This window comes from Crinia signifera, chromosome 5 (genome assembly GCF_055691185.1).
Source record: "Crinia signifera chromosome 5, ASM5569118v1, whole genome shotgun sequence".
In the NCBI taxonomy this organism is placed as follows: domain Eukaryota; kingdom Metazoa; phylum Chordata; class Amphibia; order Anura; family Myobatrachidae; genus Crinia; species Crinia signifera.
Window position 1 is genome coordinate 24,978,231 of NC_139221.1, and position 19,485 is coordinate 24,997,715.

The window sequence follows — 19,485 nt, forward strand, 5'->3', positions numbered from 1 at the left end:
ATCTTAATTCTCTGTGCAATGGGGGTGATCCTAGTTCATTCGGTCCCCTGCAAATTCGCAACGGGGACCGATGTTGAAGGCTTGCAAATCGCTTATTTGCATGTTTAGGTCTTCACTGCGGGTGCCCTCTGAGGTGCTCGCAGTGGGGGGGGGGATTGTTTGCGCGGCAGGGGGCAGGATGTCAGCTGATCTCGGAGCAGGGCGCCGCTCATCGAAGGCAGCAGAGACTGACTTAGATTTACGAGCGCTACCGAAATCATTCGATGGTCTGCGACCATCAAATGATTTGGGCCCCCTCACAAGACTTCATATGGATGTTTATGAAAAACATCCATTCGCAGCGCTGTGGGGATATTCGCCGTGTAGCAGGGGGGCGGGCATTCGAATGCCCGGCGGGCTGCATTACATGGCTTGCAAAGCAGTGAAATACTGCTGCTTTTGCGAGCCAACCAGAATCATGACCAATATACTGATTTATAATTAATAACAGCCTTTTGTTTAATGTGGCAGTTGTAGCGTACAAAAGGCTTAACCAGTGGGGTAAAGTTGCGGGAGATCATAAAAAGACATTAGGGTACTTATGTATTATCTGGGCTCCCATGTTAAATGCACCCCATTTTTTCATACCCCTACTATCCAACTACGCATGGAGTTGATTTTATATAGTGTGGCGAGCGCAGCGAGCCACCGTGCCCGAAGCGTGGCTAGCGGACGCGGTCTCATAAGAAAAACGGGAGCCCAGATATTACATAAGTACCGACATTAGAAACAAAAGAAAATGGCCGCTACAGATGGCCAGCCCGCAACAGCCCGGGCCGGCGAATGTGGCACATGTACGTCGGAGACCCTTGCATGCCCCATTCTCAGCAATTGTTCGTCCTCCCCCAGCAGCCGCCAATTACTGAAATCTGGCACGCTTGTGGCAGCACGGAGAACGGCTCCATCTGTAAATATAATTCATACTGTGTAACAGAGGCGTAACTCTGAAGGCAATGGAGTCATCTACCGCCGGGCTCCTGCTCCCAAGGGGGCAACTCTCCTCCCCTGCCTGTTTGAATCAGTTTATTGAAAGTCATCAATATCGCTTCTGTGGCTGACTCCCCCCGCATAACATAATTTTTGCAAGTTTCACACCCTGTATTAGAACCCATGACCTGTCTTACTGTAGACAGACACCTTACTGATTGAGATTTAACGGGGGGGGGGGCACCAATATTTATCTTGCCTCCGGCAACTAACACATTATAAGCATGCACATTAAATATATTTAGAAATTTATTTTACTTTAAATGAAGAAAATCCATTGCCACGTACGGGTTAATTCAGTGGTTCCCAAACTATGTGCCGGGGTACCCTTGGGTGCCTTGGGGGAATTGCAGGGGTGTGCCGGTTCATGATCGATTCAAATCATTTATGACCAATGTAATAGGCAAATTGTGGACAAACAGAAGTGAATCCTGCCCATTACCACATAACTGACTAAAAAGGTTGAGATATAAACGAAATGTATTTCATTTTGTATTTTTTTTTTTCTGATTTTTTTCAATGAGATACTTTTGGCCAAGGGGTGCTATGAAAAAAATTCTGATATTTAGGGGTGCCGTAATTCAGAAATGTTTGGGAAATACTGGGTTAATTCATTTCACACGGGCAAAATGAAAATGTGAAACAACTTCTTCACAGTTTAAATACTCTATCTAAGGCTGCGATAATCTGAATTTATTCTTTTCTATTATTATTAATCATACTTAAGCACATTTATCTTATTTCATTCTAGCTAACCAGAATAATGATCATGATTATTACTTCTAATTAGAGGAAGTAATAGATCATGTATAACCTTAGGATGAGTCTCATTAATTAACCTGGGTCCATAGGGACGTTAGCTACAAGTAGACAAAGTACTTTATCTTTGTCACGTTAAGTTTAGTTTATCCTTCTCTACAATAGATAGTCTTACGGGTTATTGAAATTGAAATAAATAACAAAAATTGATTAAATATGATAAACCCAGAGCATCAATGCTTTCATAATATGCATTTACAATGAAAAGGGGGTGAGCAGTGACATGTGTAATCAATTTTAATTAGTTTCAGAATTGTGTTAAGCAGCAAAAACATTTTAGTGAATGTATTACTTATATACTTGACAACTGCAATTATTATTGTGGATAATAATTTATATTTCAAAGAGTTGAAGTATTATCTTGTGGAATAGACACAATTTTATTCATTTTTAAACCATATAATGGGAATAATTGGAACAAATTTTAAGGAACTATGGAAAAATATTTTCATTGTGAATTCTTGATCCTGAATCTTAATGCTCACACCTTTTGTTTAACTATTTATTATAAAAGTTCTTCTATTCTTCTAATATTTTTCTAATATGTATTTATATTTCTTAAAATATATATAAGATATACAAAAGTTTAGATTTATATAAAATACAGGTAATGTTAATTATTTTTATCCTTATTGACATTTACCAAGATATGATCAAAAGATGATTTCCGAGAAAGTAAAACTATACAACACAAAAACCATAATTAAAAAAAAAATCAACTATTTGCAAAAGAATTGGGAAAAAAGGATTACAATTGGGAATAAAAAAGTAATAAAAATAGACTTAGTTTTATCAGGCAGAGGTAAGAGGCCCTGTTTGCAATCTTACACTTTATGGGGGGGGGGGGGTTATTCAATTATTGCAGAATTTTTCAACCAGTTGAAAAATCTGCAATTTTCAGCCATTTTCCACACTATTTAATGCCTGCGCAGATTTTTCGATTGGTCAAAAAATCTGGCATGGTCGAAAACCCATTTGGACCACTTTTGGTTGAATTTGCAAGAGTTTTCAATGAATTTTGGGTCCATTTTCATCCATGCTGATTCGCCCCTGGAAAAGTGAAGAGGCTTGGGTGCACTCAAAAATGGGCCAAATTGCCCACAATTGAATACAGAGGGGCCATTTTTTCAGGTAGTTGAAAATTAATTGAATACTCCCCTAAGGGGAAAAGGTTTTATTGCAATTTTTTTTATCAGTTCAGTGTACTTGCGAAATTATATTTCAAGAAAATAATTACAGCAATGGGTCCAGCAGATTTATATTTACTAAATCAACATCTGATCCATTAAATAAATCGCTTTTTTTTTGTTGTCCATTGAGCAAACTTAGTCCATGGAGCTTTGTCAATTGATCTGAGATCCCTGATCCAATTTAAAATTTGGCTAATTATTTCCCTCATCTGTAAATAATTCTCTACCTCTTTATCTATTTTTAACATTTGTCCATTCATTGGTTTGGCTGTTGGATATTGTTTTACCAAGAAAGACATAAATATTATTTAGGTTCTGTTATGTGAATTTCTGGGAATAGAGTACAATGACCGCTAATAAAACTCAAGTGTAGAACTAAGTTCACAAACATACATCTGTAAACTTTCAGCTGTGTAATTGCTTTGCTGTGGAATAGAAATAGGAACATTCAATGGCTGGATTTTTTTTTTTGGGGGGGGGAGGGGGATTTAAACTATGTAACAAACTGAATCCATTTTTTCATAGGAAATTGCATCCTCTTCAGTGCCAATGTCACTGAGAAGTCGAAGAAAAAAAGAGACTTCTTGAATTTCAGGGTTAGCGTAAGGTTTAAACCGCAGATAGATTGAATAATTCCTTTCTGAGATATAGGTAATTTCTATATTGGATCTAGTATCAGAAAACGAGTCCCTTTGTCAGAGTGAAATGAATAAAAGCCCAAATCAGGGTATGTAGAAGTGGAAAGTAGCTACAGTAAATAAGTCAAAATCAATGCATACTGGCAGGACCAACATCAGGGGGAAAATTGCCAAGACTAGGGCCATAGGGCCAGAAAACTAGAGGTGCCCACTCCTGGCATTGGATGATCCAAGGTGGGGATTGATAACAAGGCTGAGTTGGCACAGCAGCCACATACATAGTGCATTTAGGCTCCGACTCAGGCACACAGTGGAGGCATTGGCTGGTTGCTGGTGACAATCTGCCCCACTACAGCTTCTTCTGGCTCACCTCTGAATGCATGCACATCTGAACACTGCCTATCGCCTTCTCCAGCGGCTCCACTCCAGCTAGACCTCCAGCCTGTCAGATCACGGAGAGTGGACAGAGGATCAGACAAGTGCACATTGGACAGAAACTATACGGAAAGAAAGATGACCAATTCAGAGCAGCTGCCCCTTTCCACTCCTGCTCCCCATGCTGGTGCCCCTGACATCTCCCCTTTCCATCCAGTGCTCCTGCCAGCCAGCTATCCCTCCCTCCCCTCTGCCAAGTCATCCACCCCTTCTTGTCTGAAGTTTCCCAAATCAATTGTTATACTTACTGTGGTTTTTTTTTATTAAACCCTATGTCATCTACCCCATTTATGTTATGCAACTCTGCCATATCTTGCATCCCTTACCCAATTTGTAGTGTCTGGACCCCTTTTTGGGCCCCTGGTTGTGCCGGGATTGCAGGTGTTACTGTCTGTGAACCTAATGTGTACCAATCAATGTCCTATACCCCCTCTATGTTATGCAACTTTGCCATATGTTGCTTATCTGACCCACTTTGTGTGTAGTGGCCGGACCACTATTTGGGCCCCCGGAAGGGTAGGGGTTGGGGGTCTAAGTGGCTGTGAACCTAATCTAAACCAAATCAATCTCTACCCCCTCTATGTTATGCAGCTTTGCCATATCTTAACAATGAAGTAGCTGCACCTCTGTTAATGAATCATAATCACGCCCATGTCACCCAAAAACATTTTCAAAAGTGAAATGTGTCCTTCTAGCAGTACCACTCATGGTCCACCTGGAATGACCCCAAAGTTCCAACCTGGATGTTCCCAACTAATAAGCCACTTCAATTATCTCTCTTTTCTTTGTGATAACTAGAAATCTTCAACATTATTTTTCTTTCCAATGCTCTGCTTTTCTGTACATTTAAAATACAGTTGTGTCCTCATATACCTATCCTCAAACTTGCAAAACATCCCTATTTGGAACACCACAGATGTTGTGAATATGCCCTGCAATGAATACACCACATTGAGTATTCATCTTATTTGCATAGTTATTATGACAAAAGTACAAAAAACACTAGGGGCCAAATATAATAGGGTGTGAGAATCTGAAAGTGAGAGATTTTGGGAGAGTTGTCCCATTTTTTTTTTAAAGCGGCAATCATTTACAGCACACTGAGTGTGTGACTAGTGTGTGACTCGGGCCCTTATTCTGATCGGTGCGGCCGGAGCCGATTATGCGGCCAGGACCGTGCGTGCGACCGTCCGTACGCGGTAAGAAGCTGTCCGAACGGACCGCACGTGTATTTTTTCACGGAATACGCCTCCTCCATCTAAGGGAACCTCCCCCATCATTCGATGGTCGCAGACCATCGAATGCAGGACCGAGTGCTCCACCAGCACCCGCAACCTCAGACCACACGGACATTTTTCCGTGCAAAAGCAGAGATCTGGGCGGGCAGCTTACATCCGGCGATGTCATATGTCCGCCCCCTACACGTGCGTCACGGCCGCATTACCATACGTACGCCCAGCGTTTTCATGGGAACTCCCATGAAACGCGGGGCGTATGCATATGGTAATGAGCCCAAATAGCCCTTCACGCCCCTCTCCACCCCCTGTTCGGAGTGTTCACATATCATGCGGAATTTGGCCGTACGCCCCGCTCTCACATGCGCAGAGACGCCTCTGCACATGCGCAGACACAAAACATCGGCGGGCCGAACGCACGCGGATATATCCGCACCGATCAGAATAAGGGCCTCGGAGACTAACCTCAGTAAAAAGGCAAAAGACAGAGGAGAAGTTCAAAAGTCCAGGAATCGGTACCCGTTGTGCCATACATCGTGCAGCATATGTTGTGAAAAGCAATATACCATTAAGATAGTAAGTTCTTAAGGGTAGTGACCTTTTTTATCCTTTTCAGTAACACATGGACTTGGTGTACAGTATGTACACTGGCGGCACTATATTAGTATGCAACATTGTGGAGACATTATGTAATTTTTTTAGGACTATCCTCAATATATATTCATTTGACTTGTTTATAAAACTATTTACTATATATCAAACAATCAGAAGTTAAGTTATTTCTGTTATGTGTAAAACAAGAGAGATAATTGTTTGACAGTGGAGAAAAACCTATAAAGCGCTGAAGATAATATGTCCTCTTTTAATATTAAGGTATCTGTGTGGCGATAAAAATAAATACATAAAAATAATAATCATGTTTTTAATTTGTTGTTAGTCTAAAATACTTGTTAAAATTGTTCTTATAGTTCCATTTTTTTTTTCTCTCATATCGGCAGATTACACCAGTACCAGGAACTCACCCACTTTTAGTTTTTGTAAATCCAAAGAGTGGAGGGAAACAAGGAGATAGGTAAGTCCTGCCATAATACTGTGCTTATTGCTGTCTTGTATGTTTGTTATATATTATTAGTGTATCTGGTATACGTTCAAAATGTTGATATTCAGAATTTTGACATGGATCATATGTCAACATTCGCAATGTCGATAATGACAGAATGTTGACATGACAGTGTCAACAGCTGTTTTTTTCTTAAAACCAATATTGGGATTACATTAGACGATATGCTTTATAAAATATATATACTGTAGTTAACAATTTCCCGTGAAGTCGCCAGAGCTCAAGGACAAGGATATCATCAAAGAAGACTTTAGTGGCCACATCCAGGACTATAACTCTCGTTAAAAATATAGATTTTACTGCATGTACAGATGACAGAGGGGCCACTAATGACCCATGGAAGTGTGCATCATTAAGGATATAGAGCAGGGATCGCCAAACCAGTCCTCAAGATCTACCAACAGTTCATGTGTTTCAGGCAACCTGTGGCTACATAGTAGGAATGAATGCAGCATGTTTAAAAATGTGACAGTTAGTAATGACTACAGCTGTGCACCAGCTAGGGGTTCTGGGAAATGTGACAGTTAGTAATGACTACAGCTGTGCACCAGCTAGGGCAGGGGTGGCCAAACCTGTCCTCAAGATCTGTCAACGGTGCATGTTTTTCAGGCAACCTGTGGATCTATAGTAGGCATGAATGTAGCTGGTTTGAAAATGTGACCGTTAGTAATGACTGCATCTGTGAACCAGCTAGGTAACCTGGAAAACGTGGACCGTTGGTAGATTTTGAGGACTGGTTTGGACACCCCTGAGCTAGGGGGTCTGGCAAATGTGACAGTTAGTAATGACTTCAACTCTGCACCAGATAGGGGCACTGGAAAAAGTGATAGTTAGTAATTACTACACATGTGCACCAGCTAGGGGGTCTGGGAAATGTGACAGTTAGTAATTACTACAGCTGTGCACCAGCTAGGGGGTCTGGGAAATGTGACAGTTAGTAATGACTTCAACTGTGCACCAGCTAGGTGATTTGGAAAATGTGGACCGTTGGTAGATCTCGGGGACCAGTTTGGCCAGCCCTGATATAGAGCATAGACATTAGGTGATATGCACAAAAATATTGTTAACAATGTCATTATTATGATGCATATAGTTAATATTATCTAATGAGTATCCAGCTAAAGAGTAAGGTTTAGGGTTATGGTTAGGAATACGTACCATGTCAATGGGAAAACATATGGTTGACATACCGACTGTTGGTATTCACTGTCGGCATTAGCTATTCACAGCTATTCACAATGTAAACGTTCTGGCATTGTCGAAACCCCTGTTTATGGTCACACATCTGTACCGCATATGAATATGAACGCTCCGGACAGTAGTGCACTTCATGGCATCATGTGCTCAGGGGATCTGGCCAGCACAGGCCCCACTGTTATTCCACCCAACGGCAGTGACAGATAGATTTGCATAGCCATCATGGCCAGGATGTAATGGAAGCCGAGTTGGTGACCAGGAAAGTCACTTTTACCGAAACTCTGCCAATGTAATGGTGTGCATCTTTAATGAATGCAGATTGGATCTGACCTCATGGGATTAACATGATATGTGGCATGCCTACATTCTGTGAGTAATTGCAGCTGAATCCGGTCATGAAGTGTTATGTTACAGTGTTTTCCTGCCAGACACTGTAACATAATTTGGTATGCCGAAAAAGATGCAATTACACACAGAATATAGGCATGCTGCATATTATTTTAATCAGCAAAAGCTGCACAGCTGGGACGGGAGCAGCCAGGCAGCGTCTGAGGGGGTGTTCATACGCTGCCTAGCATTAGACTACACATGCACAGTCTAATCCCGGGATTGGATTTTCCAATCCCGGAATTCAAATCCTGCAATTCTGGGGTCAACTTCCGGGATCCCGCCGGTCCCGATCCCGGGATTGGCCACCCTAATTGCTATTTAAAGAAAAAGCAGATACCTGCGATCAAAAAGTCGACTCTCAGAAAGAAAGAATAACCACCCCTTGCAAAATAGAGAATGCAGCGCAAACAGCAATGTATAGGCAGATCCATTGGCAAAAACCGAACCAACTAACATGGAAGGGTTCCGCTAATCTGCACAAGAATCAGGCTGGAAGTGGTCATTGCTGACTTCAGAGACCCACCCAAAAAATTCATGGGCACTCCATGTCTCAGCCCATAAATGCTGGCTTTCTGTCAATCAAACTGACTTCTACTGGACTGCTATGCGTACGTATATTTATTCACCAATTAAGGCTGCGCACGCACAATGCAATGTTGCCGATGCACAGCCGTTTCACATTTGAACAGGATACAAATTCTCTGATTAGCGATCCATACTGAATTAGGCCCAATGTGCGCTGCCTGCGTTCACTTGTCTGTTTTGCGATAACTTTTACATTTACTCCTAATTTATTTCTCAGACACAACGTTTGCCCTTCCACAACTTTTGTCATAATCCTAATTTTTACAATTTATTATTTTCTATATGAACCGTGAATGTAATCAACAGGGAGTGTTCGGTTTTATTTTACTATACCGTTATGAAAAGCATTTTTCACTCTTACAATTTCCATCACATTAATGAATTATTTATCAAGGATGAAAAAAAAATATATATTTTTTTTCTATATTAGCGGAGATTAACAAATATACAAAGAATGAGCATTATGTCTTTATTGCTCCATAAAATGCCAATATGTTTCTTTTTGTCATTCCATAAGCTAGTAGTTTGTTTTAGTTCATTATTATTATTTTTTTTATCTGCAGGATACACAGCAAATTTCAGTACCTTTTAAATCCAAGACAGGTTTATAGTCTTGCTGGGATTGGACCGATGCCGGGGTAAGAAATGAATCTTGTGAATAATTTAAAATTTACTTACATTGTTTGCTCCGAAATGTCTGCAGGTGATCGCTCTCCTTTTTTTTTCTGCAAAAATTAATATTTAAAATTTGTAATCTAATTTAACAAACGCAACGTGAGACTAAGTTATGTTATTTAAAAACAAAATCATTTTTTCCCCTCTTGCAAGTTCTGATTGAACTATTTATCAGTGCACGTCAAAGTGCATTTGAAACATTTATGAATGACATAATTAAACACTGAATGGAATGTTAACTATATATCTGCATTCTACATTTATGGCAGATATTTTAGGATTTTTTAACAGCGCAGTAATCCGTAATGACCTTTCAAAAAGTTTGGTATGTTGAAAGTTAGATGAAGAAGTGCAGATTTTTTTGTTGCTAAAAATTGCATAGGGGGGGGTATTCAATACCGGTTGCTATTTCCGCCGTAAGCCGTTTCCGACAGCATTGAAGGCAGTTTCCGTCAAAACAGATCTGACTTTAAAACAAATCGGATCTGTTTTGTCAGAAAAGGCTGCGAATTGTCAAATTCTCGGCCATTTTTCGACAATCCGCTGCCTTTTTTCGCCAAACCTTGGACTTTCCGAGACTCGACAGATGGAACATTGAATTCCGACTGTCATGTTGCAGTCAAGAGGACTGGAAATGGCCTGGGATTCCGACTGTCGGGATGTTCTCCCCATAGTCTGAAAAGACAACATCCAAAATATCAGCACTAGAATGTCGAAAGATCCTTAATATATAGACAGTCAATATCAACAAAGACCTCGGGTCGAAATACAATATGTCGCCAATTCACAAATATTTACATGGTCATAATGTTGGCATTTAACATGTTGACACCAAAATGTCGAAATATAGTTTTTTTGTAGTCTAATCCGGAAACGAAAGTAAACGTCCATTGAGCCGTTATTTTCCAGGTGTCACCAAAACAGAATAGTTTGGCCAATGGTTCAAGCCTGTGCAAATATCTGAAAATGCTTTATTTAAATAAGAGCTATTTTAATTTTTCATTGAATTTCTCCTGAGATGGTGATATTAAAAGAAGAATTGTGAAAATACTCTTTACTGTATTTCAGTGGTAGCAGAAAGCCCACTGAAATACAATGCCCACAGAAATGACGTTGAGTTAAAAATATCGACTTTTACACCATTTTCAAACATTGTAATACTGGAACTTTTTACTATTCAAAGCATGACAAACACTTTTCATTCCGTAGGTTGAACTTTTTCCGTGATGTTCCAGACTTCCAGGTTCTAGCCTGTGGTGGTGATGGAACCGTGGGCTGGATTTTAGATTGCATTGGTAAGAAACAGCATTGGATTGTACTTTCGATTATATTATATAGTCAGATGACTAATAAGAAAAATCTGTACGACAATATTAAAGAATGATATAACATCTACAATATGATATAAAAAGGAAATATGTGGCACTGGCGAAAGGGTCAATAGAAAACACTGGGTGGATTAAGACCTGATCACATCATATCATGCATGCACGAGGTCAAACAGCGATAAAAATCGGTGTCTTTTTGATCACTAGCTGTTCTCAAGCTGATTGACAGGAAGCCGGCATTTGCTGGCGGTAAAGTTTTGCATAATTATTTGGTAGTTTGCCCGGCCAATTGTAAAGAGGGTAAAGGCGCCAGATCAAGATCCAGCATGACACCCATTATAAACTATTTCAATTGGTCAATTTTTTGATCACCGGGGCCCTTATTCTGGTTGGTGCGGTCAGAGCCGCACACGGGGCTCCGACCGCACAAACCAAGGGCCGCCCACCGGACGGATCGCCACGGCCGTCCATACACGGACGGCTGGCGATCCGCACAAAAATGGTGGAGGCTACGCCTCCACCATGGTGGGAGCTGCCCCCTGCCTTCGATGGTCGACGACCATCGAAGGCAGGCCCGCACGCCGCGGCAGCTCCCGCAAGCTCAGACCACACGGACAATCGTCCGTGTGGGAGCTTGTAAGGGGGCTGAAAGCTGACATCCGGCGACGTCAGCTTTCCGCCCCCATGTCATGGTAATGAGGGCGTCATGCCCTCATTACCATGCATACGCCCCGCGTTTTCATGGGAACGCCCATGAAACGCGGGGCGTACACATAGGGAAATGAGGGGCTGAAGCCCCTCACGCCCCTATACGCCCCCTTTGCGGCGGACGAAATCCGTCTGCGGCGAAGGGGGCTGCACATGCGCAGAATGACCTCTGCGCATGTGCAGACAAAAAACATCGGCGGTACGGCCGCACGCGGGCCGTACCGTGCCGATCAAAATAAGGGCCAATGCTTCAGTGCCTCACTTGCACTCTGTAATAAATTGAACTCTTTCTGCACATTATATCATCCTCACTTGCAGCGCAATACGGTTTTTGTCCAGTTGCACTCTTTTTGGTTTTGCTTGTCACTCTGAATCAGACCCTTTGTGCGCGCCTGCCCGGATTTTTAAAACAGCAATCATTTACAGAGCAAACCTACTGTAGGTTAGTTTTGCAGTGTGAATGATTGCCGCTTTAAAAATATGGACGGACTCCCACAAAGTCCTTTAACAGCCTGAACTCACAAGATATAGGGGGATATTCAATCACCGGCGAGCATCTCCCGTCGAGGAGATGCCCGACGTGCCCTATTCAATGCTGTCTTCCCCTGTTTTGCCCTTCTGCTCCACGGGAGGTTTCTGTCCTCCCTGAGCTCGCCTTAGGAGCAGAACGAGCCCGACATCACAAGCTATTGGGCTCGTTCTGCCGAGAAGGGCGAGCAAGCTCGACTTCCGTGACCCTCACATTGAATAGCCCTCATAATATTTCCCCTCCAAGTTGTTTTGCAGAGAGCAAGAGCAAAAATAACAGGAACAACAATAATATTGCCGGTTGAGTATCCCTTACCCAAAATGCTCTGGACCACAAGAATTTTGGATAATGGATTATTCCATATTTTGGAATATTTTTATTTTTGAACTAAGTATTTTGAAGTATCTTGCATTTATGTTGCACAAACACATTAAACACATGAAATACACACAAATATATTTTATTTGTGCATGAAACAAAGTTTATGTACAATCTCAGACACTGAGTTTGAATGGCTAAGCAATCATGTCCGTGCACATTTTTAGTGGCAGTTACAGATCATGCCCCCAGAAGTGCCAGTTACATGTTAATTCCCCAGTAGTGCCAGTTAAAGATGTAGCCAGTAGGCTTTTCGAAAAAATAAACTAAATAAAAGTAAATTTTGGAGACTATAGTTTTCAGAATAATTTGGATAACGGATTCTTGGATAAGGGATACTCAACCTGTACGTTAGTATTTTAGTTATATTAGTTATAGGGAGTATTCAATCCCAGAAAATAGTTTAAAAAGTCAGAATTATTGTCCATTTTTGACAAGAACAGGTTGACTGTACAACTGACCCACACAATGCCGTTTCCGGTCATCTGTTTTTCCGCAGTCATTCTGAAAGTCAGAAAAGACCTGGATCGGCGAAACCGCGTTCTCTTTATTTGAAATGGCAGATAATCCGACAATTTAGTAGCCGTTTCCGACAATGGAGATCTGACTTTTAAACAAGTCAGATCTGCATTGAAGAGTCGCGCCCAAAAAACAGACGGGATTGAATAACTCCCGCCCGATATTTTGGATTAACGGAATTATCGCCCAGCATTGAATAACCCCCCATATTAGTTATTAAATATAATAAAAATAATAATGTCAACAACTTCTGTTTAATCTCAAATATCTACATTTATAAGGTTGATAGTGAAATGAAATATATCCCAATTGAATTATGAACAAACTTGAGTCTATTTGGTGCAATCCATGGAAGGTTTCTACATATATCACAAATCGGTATTCAGGCAAGGAACACAAGCCAACTATATATAGCCCTTGTGTAACCTCTACATAATTGTGGTGTACCGATGTGTCTGGGTGCTTAGACGGCTCCGGTTCTGTTAGTGTTGAGATAATTGTATACAAATATAGAAGAGATACAATAAACGTTTCTTTCTTGTGTTTAATAAACGTAGTGCACGTTTTCATTACACAATTAGAGTGATTGTGTTTCTTTGTTTTCGACAGATAAGGCCAACTTGACAAAGCAACCGCCAGTGGCTATCCTACCTTTGGGTACTGGAAATGATCTGGCACGATGTTTGAGGTGGGGTGGAGGTAAAAGAAACTGATTTTAATAATTGATCGTTTAGCTCAAACGGCAGAGCTGGTCAGTGGAGCGGCACGTATTTTGGGACAATCGGGCAACTTTCTCCCTGCTGATTGCTTATGTCATACTCTGCTCCCTACTTCCCCTCTGTGATTGCAGCCCTGATTCTGCGGGTTTGGTATATGGTCCCAACAGTCGTGATCCCGACAGTCATTAGCCCAACATCGGGATCCCGACTGGCCTGACTCAGACAGCGGGGCAAGCGCAACAAAGCCCCTTGCGGGCTCGCGCTGCAGGCACGGTGGCTCACTGCGCTCGCCACCAATTCCATTCATTCCATTCTCCCTCTATGGGGGTCGTGGACCGCCATGAGGGAGAATAGCTGGTGGCCGTCGGGACCCCGAGTGTCAGGGTTTTGACTGTCGGGATCCTGACGTCGGGAAACTGTCTGGCACCCGATTCTGCTAGTGATTCTCTGTGATGTTGTTTGATGATTTTAGTTCCAAGAATCTATATATTGAATTCATTCTGTCCTTCAACGGAAACTTTTTTTTTTTTTTTTTGGTACAGAATGTACAGTTATTGTGAGCGGGGCTGGCATTTTGAACAGATATTGACCCTTATTCAGATCTGATCGCAGTACAAATTTGTTCTCAAAATGGGCAAAACCATGTGCACTGCAGGTGGGGCAGAGAGAGTTAGTTTTGTGTGAGTTATTTTGTTTCTGTGCAGGGTAAATACTGGCTGCATTATTTGATGTATTATCACGGCACCGGTGCGGGCAGATTGCATTGTATGCAAATCGCATGTGATTTGCATACAATTTGCATGTGATTTGCATGCAATGTGATTTAGCACACCACCACTATTCATGTCAGCCCGAAGCACGGTGAGCGGAGCCGGCGCCGTGATAATACACAAGTAATTATTATTTTTACACTGCAATTTAGATTTAGGTTTCAACGCACCCCACCCAAATGTAACTCTCTTTGCACATGTTACATCTGGCCCACCTGCAGTGCACATGGTTTTGCCCATTTTGAGAACAAATTTGTACTGCGACCAGATCTGAAGTCCAGAAGTCTAATCTCCTATATACAGTACTGTAGTAGTAGTAGTACGTTTATTTATAAGGCGCCGCAAAGTGTCCGCAGCGCCGTACATAGCAAACAAAAAAAACAAATTACAAGGTAACGTACAGGGTGTGTCGAAAAATACAGTATAAATAGGGGTATAGCTGGTAGAAATAAAATCAGCATCAGTTCAGAAGTAGGTGTCAAAATTGTCGAGGAGACTGAAGATGAAGTAGAGGAAGGGAAGAACAGGACAGGAGGACAGGTGAGGTAAAGAGGTAGGGTGAGTACATTAGGCAGGAGGACCCTACTCATAAGAGTTAACATACTAAAAATAGGTGGGTGGACGAACGAAAAACAACAGGATAAGTAGGAACGGAGGGGAACGGAGGCAGGATAGGAGGATAAAAGAGGTTAGGAGGAGGGATAGGCTAGTCGAAAAAAGTGGGTTTTGAGGGAATGCTTGAAGGAGGTAAGGGAATCAGAAAGCCTGATGGGTGGCGGGAGGTTGTTCCAGTGCAGGGGGGCAGCGCGAGAGAAGTCTTGGACACGGGAGTAGGAGGAGGTGATTAGGTGAGAGGTTAGTCGGCGGTCAGCAGTGGAGCGAAGAGGACGGGAGGGAGTGTGGATAGAGATCAGTGAAGAGAGGTAAGGAGCGGTGGAGGAGGAGAGAGCCTTGTAGGTGGTGGTGAGGAGTTTAAAGAAAACTCGGAAAGGAATGGGGAGCCAGTGAAGAGATAGACAGAGGGGGGAGGCGGAGGTAGAGCGGCGGGAGAGGAAGATGAGCCTAGCAGCAGCGTTAAGAATGGATTGGAGAGGTGCGAGGTGGGTGAGAGGTAGCCCAGAGAGAAGGATGTTGCAGTTGTCAAGGCAGGAGATGACAAAAGAGTGAATGAGAATTTTGGTTGCGTCAGTGGAGAGGAATGGTCTGATGCGCGAGATGTTGCGGAGGTGAAAGCGGCAAGACTGTGAGAGAGCATGAATGTGGGGGGTGAAAGAGAGGGAGAAGTCAATGATGACACCGAGGCAGTGCGTTTGGTCGGTGGAGGTGATCTCGGTTTCACCAATGCTGATGGAGATAGTGGGAGAAGAGGGGATGTTCGGGGGATGGAAGATTAGAATTTTAGTTTTAGCCATGTTTAGTTTCAGGAAGCGTTGGGTCATCCAGGCTGAGATGGCCGTGAGGCATTCGGAGACCTTGGACAGGAGTGATGGGGATAGGTAGATACTAAGAGGTAAATTCACTAAGATGGCAGTTCTGTTAAAAATGGGATGTTGTCCATAGCAACAATCAGATTCTATCATCTAGCATTGTTGTGAGGCAGCAATGATAACCATTACACTGTCTGCGATAGGATGTTGCCTCTATATTTATTTAACACCTTATAGAAGATATCTAGCATATCTAGATATCTAGACTTCTAGAAGTTAGCATTACTGCCTCACAGCACTGATGTCATGGGTTTGATTACCACCATGGCCATATCTGTGCGTAGTTTGTATTTTCTCCCCCTGTTTGGGTGGGTCTCCTCCGGGTACTCCGGTTTCCTCCCACAATCCAAATATATACTGGTAGGCTAATTGGCTCCCAACAAAATGAACCCTAGAATGTCTGTGTGTGCGTGTGTACATGTGGTAGGGAATATAGATTGTAAGCTCCACTGGGGCAGGGACTGATGTGACTGTTCAAATATTCTCTGTACAGCGCTGCAGAATATGTGTGCGCTATATAAGAAACTGTTAATAAATAAATAAATCTCTAGTAGAACTCCAATCTTAGTAAATTCACCCCTAAATATGGGAATATCTAAGTAACATTTATGATTTATTTCCCCCCTCTTGTAGGTTATGAAGGAGAGAACTTGCTGAAGTTTCTCAAAGACATAGAAAACAGCACAGTAGTCCAGTTAGACCGATGGAAAATTGAAGTTATCCCAAATGATAAAGATGAAAAAGGAGACCCAGTGCCTTACCCCATCGTAAACAATTACTTTTCTATCGGAGTGGTGAGAAATATTTTATTATTTATACTTATTGGGTGTTGGTGCTTTGGATAGTACTTCGGGTGCACAGCGCAGGCCCCCTAAAAGGTGCATGGACACGCCTTCACTGACCACACGGACACGCCTTCACTAACCTCATGGACACGCCTTCACTGACCTGGGCCTACAGTGCATGAGATTCCCCTCTACAAACCTGTAGCGCATACAACAGACCCCCTCCCTCCCCCAACAGGAGTATAATTACTGGTCCGCCAGAGATGAATTTGTACACACAATAATGATTAAGGATAATTTGTGGTGCATGTGTGATAATGTGTGGTGAATTGCTGCATGTGTTTCCTTAAGTGTTAGGCCTTAAGTATATGCGGAAAATAATTATTCAGTTATTAAGTTTGTGTCAATAATGTAGCTGTGGCTATCTGGAAGGATCCACACTGCTGGTACACCGTAAGCAAACTCTAAATGAATATATACTGTAAGTCATACTTGCCTACTTTTGAAAACTAGTTTCAGGGAGATTATAGCTGGTAGTAGAATTTTGCACAGCGCCCCATTGAGGGGGCGTCTCATGCTCCAGCCAAAGGGTGTGACTAGTTCCATATATGGAAAAATTTAAAACACAGTTTATGAACGAGGTATCTAGAATCGTGGGTGTGTACTGCTACACCTAAGAGGAATGATTTAAAATGACTTCTATATGAGCCTACTTATAGATGAGCACCAAAGCAGTTAATAAGAGATACTCTACTTGCTAAAGTGCTGGGAAATGGAGCTGATGATTCAATGTAAATGTATCTGTCTCTCATTCCTTTTTCCTAAAAAATGTAACAGTGTAATGTGGGCTAGGTAAAATGAGGGAGATTGCTAGACTAATGAGGGAGAGAGGGAGATTGCTGCTATTTCAGGGAGTCTCCTGCAGAATGCAGGAGGGGAGGTAACTATGATGTAACAGTGTAATGTGGGCTAGGTGACATGAGGGAGATTGCTAGACTAATGAGGGAGAGAGGGAGATTGCTGCTATGTCAGGGAGTCTCCTGCAGAATGCAGGAGGGGAGGTAACTATGATGTAAGTGTAATGTGGGCTAGGTGACATGACGGAGATTGCTAGACTAATGAGGGAGATTGCTGCTATGTCAGGAAATCTCCTACAGAATGCAGGAGGGGAGGTAACTATGATGTAACAGTGTAATGTGGGCTAGGTGACATAAGGGAGATTGCTAGACTAATGTGGGAGAGAGGGAGATTGCTGCTATGTCAGGGAGTCTCCTGCAGAATGCAGGAGGGGAGGCAACTATGCTGTAAGTAAATAAAATCTATCAATCTATCTGATTTTAGATATTAGAGCTGTTTTATTTTTAAATCCATTATAAAACAGTTTAAATCCACATGTTCACCAAATAAAAGTGTATGGAATTAAAATACACCTGTACACAGAGCCTCATACCTCAGTGATCTCACCCATTGCTAGTGAAAGGTTTCAGTCTCATGGGCATTGGGGGTAATTCAGAATTGATTGAATTTGCAGTGGCCAGTGGCGAATATGTCCAAAACCCTTTGTAACATTCTCACCATCGAATTTTCCCCTGGGCACCAGGTCATCACAAGCTCAGAGTACCCAGAGACTTACTTGGTGGCTGCGATGACTACAGGCATATCTGGCCTGGAGCTGACGTCACACTAAGACGCTTATGCACGCCTGCATTTTCCCTGGCACTCCCAGCGTTTTTTTCTGGCACTCCCATCAAATGGACGTTTACCACCCCTGCTGCACCTACTGCCTGTCAATTACTTTGCCAGGACTTCATCACCGGCCAAGGATGCGCATGCGAATTGCGGCCCATATGCATGTGCAGTCTATTGATAATCGCCCGATGTTCAAATTCGCAGCTGTGCGATCAGTTTTAATTTGTGTTGTTCCAGTCCACAAAATAACCTCCTCCCCTGTGTTCTTATGACAAGTACACAATATGGGCCTGATTCTGGTTAGTACGCCCAGCGAATCTCTTCGGTAGCATGGGAGGGGGTGCGTTCGCCAATACATCCCATCGCATGCGGTCCCTAGAAGGAGAAATCATTCGATGGTCTCCGACTATCGAATGATTTCTCCTACCTTTGGAAATAAAAGTCAGTCAAAACTGACTTTTATTTCCTCCGCAAATCGCTGAAGATGAGGCGGGCGCTGACGTCCTGTGACATCGACTGCTCACCGCAAGCAGACATCGGCCCGCTTGCATACCCATGGGAATGCCCAGTGTTTTAATGTCACCACTAGGCAGCTTTAGGCCTTTGCCTAGGGCGCCGGCCACTGGGGGCAGTAGTTGGGAGCAGGGACCCCCCACGATGGTGGTGAGTGGCTGTCACTCCTCTCCTCTCTCCCCCCGAGCCACTCGGCGGCCGCCACCGCATCGCCCTCCCCCCGCAGATGGACAGCTGGCGCAGGCTGACCCCAGCGACTCCCCCAGCTGAGCGTCTTATTCCCCTGCTTTGTGCAAGGACATTGGCATCAGTCCGACTCGTACAGAATGCAGCCCAAGCTTCCACTGTACAGGTTAATGAGGGGCGCCGCCGGATCCCCCGCCTGTGGAGTGACGTAGCTGCATCACCCTCGCCATGGCGCATCGCACCCCCCTTGCACTGACCCTAATGGGGACACCCATAAAACGGTGGGAGTTGCCATGGTCCAGCCCCGTTTCCACTCCATACGCCCTGCCCTCCCTCCCTGCAACAAACGGCCCGTGAGTGTGCAATTCCCCGAATGCATTCGGTGCCGGGGTTAGCACATGCCTTGAGTCCTATTGGAGAAAGAGCACTATATAAATAAAATTATTACTATTACTACTACTATTATTATTATATTATATTATTATAACTAAAACTTTATGGCACAAACAGATACCTATACTCTAGTGCAGTTAACGTTCTATGTTTGTATTCTATGTGTCATCT

General features: G+C 42.9%; 1 protein-coding gene across 5 annotated transcripts in view; it reads left to right on the top strand.

The window, feature by feature from the left end:
• The window catches only part of DGKB (diacylglycerol kinase beta), a 438,667-nt gene that overhangs the window by 192,570 nt on the left and 226,612 nt on the right, over positions 1-19,485 (top strand). For all 5 annotated transcript variants that reach the window (XM_083186797.1, XM_083186798.1, XM_083186799.1 and 2 more), the window contains exons 15-19: positions 6,342-6,415; positions 9,199-9,273; positions 10,520-10,605; positions 13,382-13,471; positions 16,382-16,542. In XM_083186797.1, the coding sequence (XP_083042923.1) occupies positions 6,342-6,415; positions 9,199-9,273; positions 10,520-10,605; positions 13,382-13,471; positions 16,382-16,542 (486 nt within the window). The remainder of the gene's footprint in view (positions 1-6,341; positions 6,416-9,198; positions 9,274-10,519; positions 10,606-13,381; positions 13,472-16,381; positions 16,543-19,485) is intronic.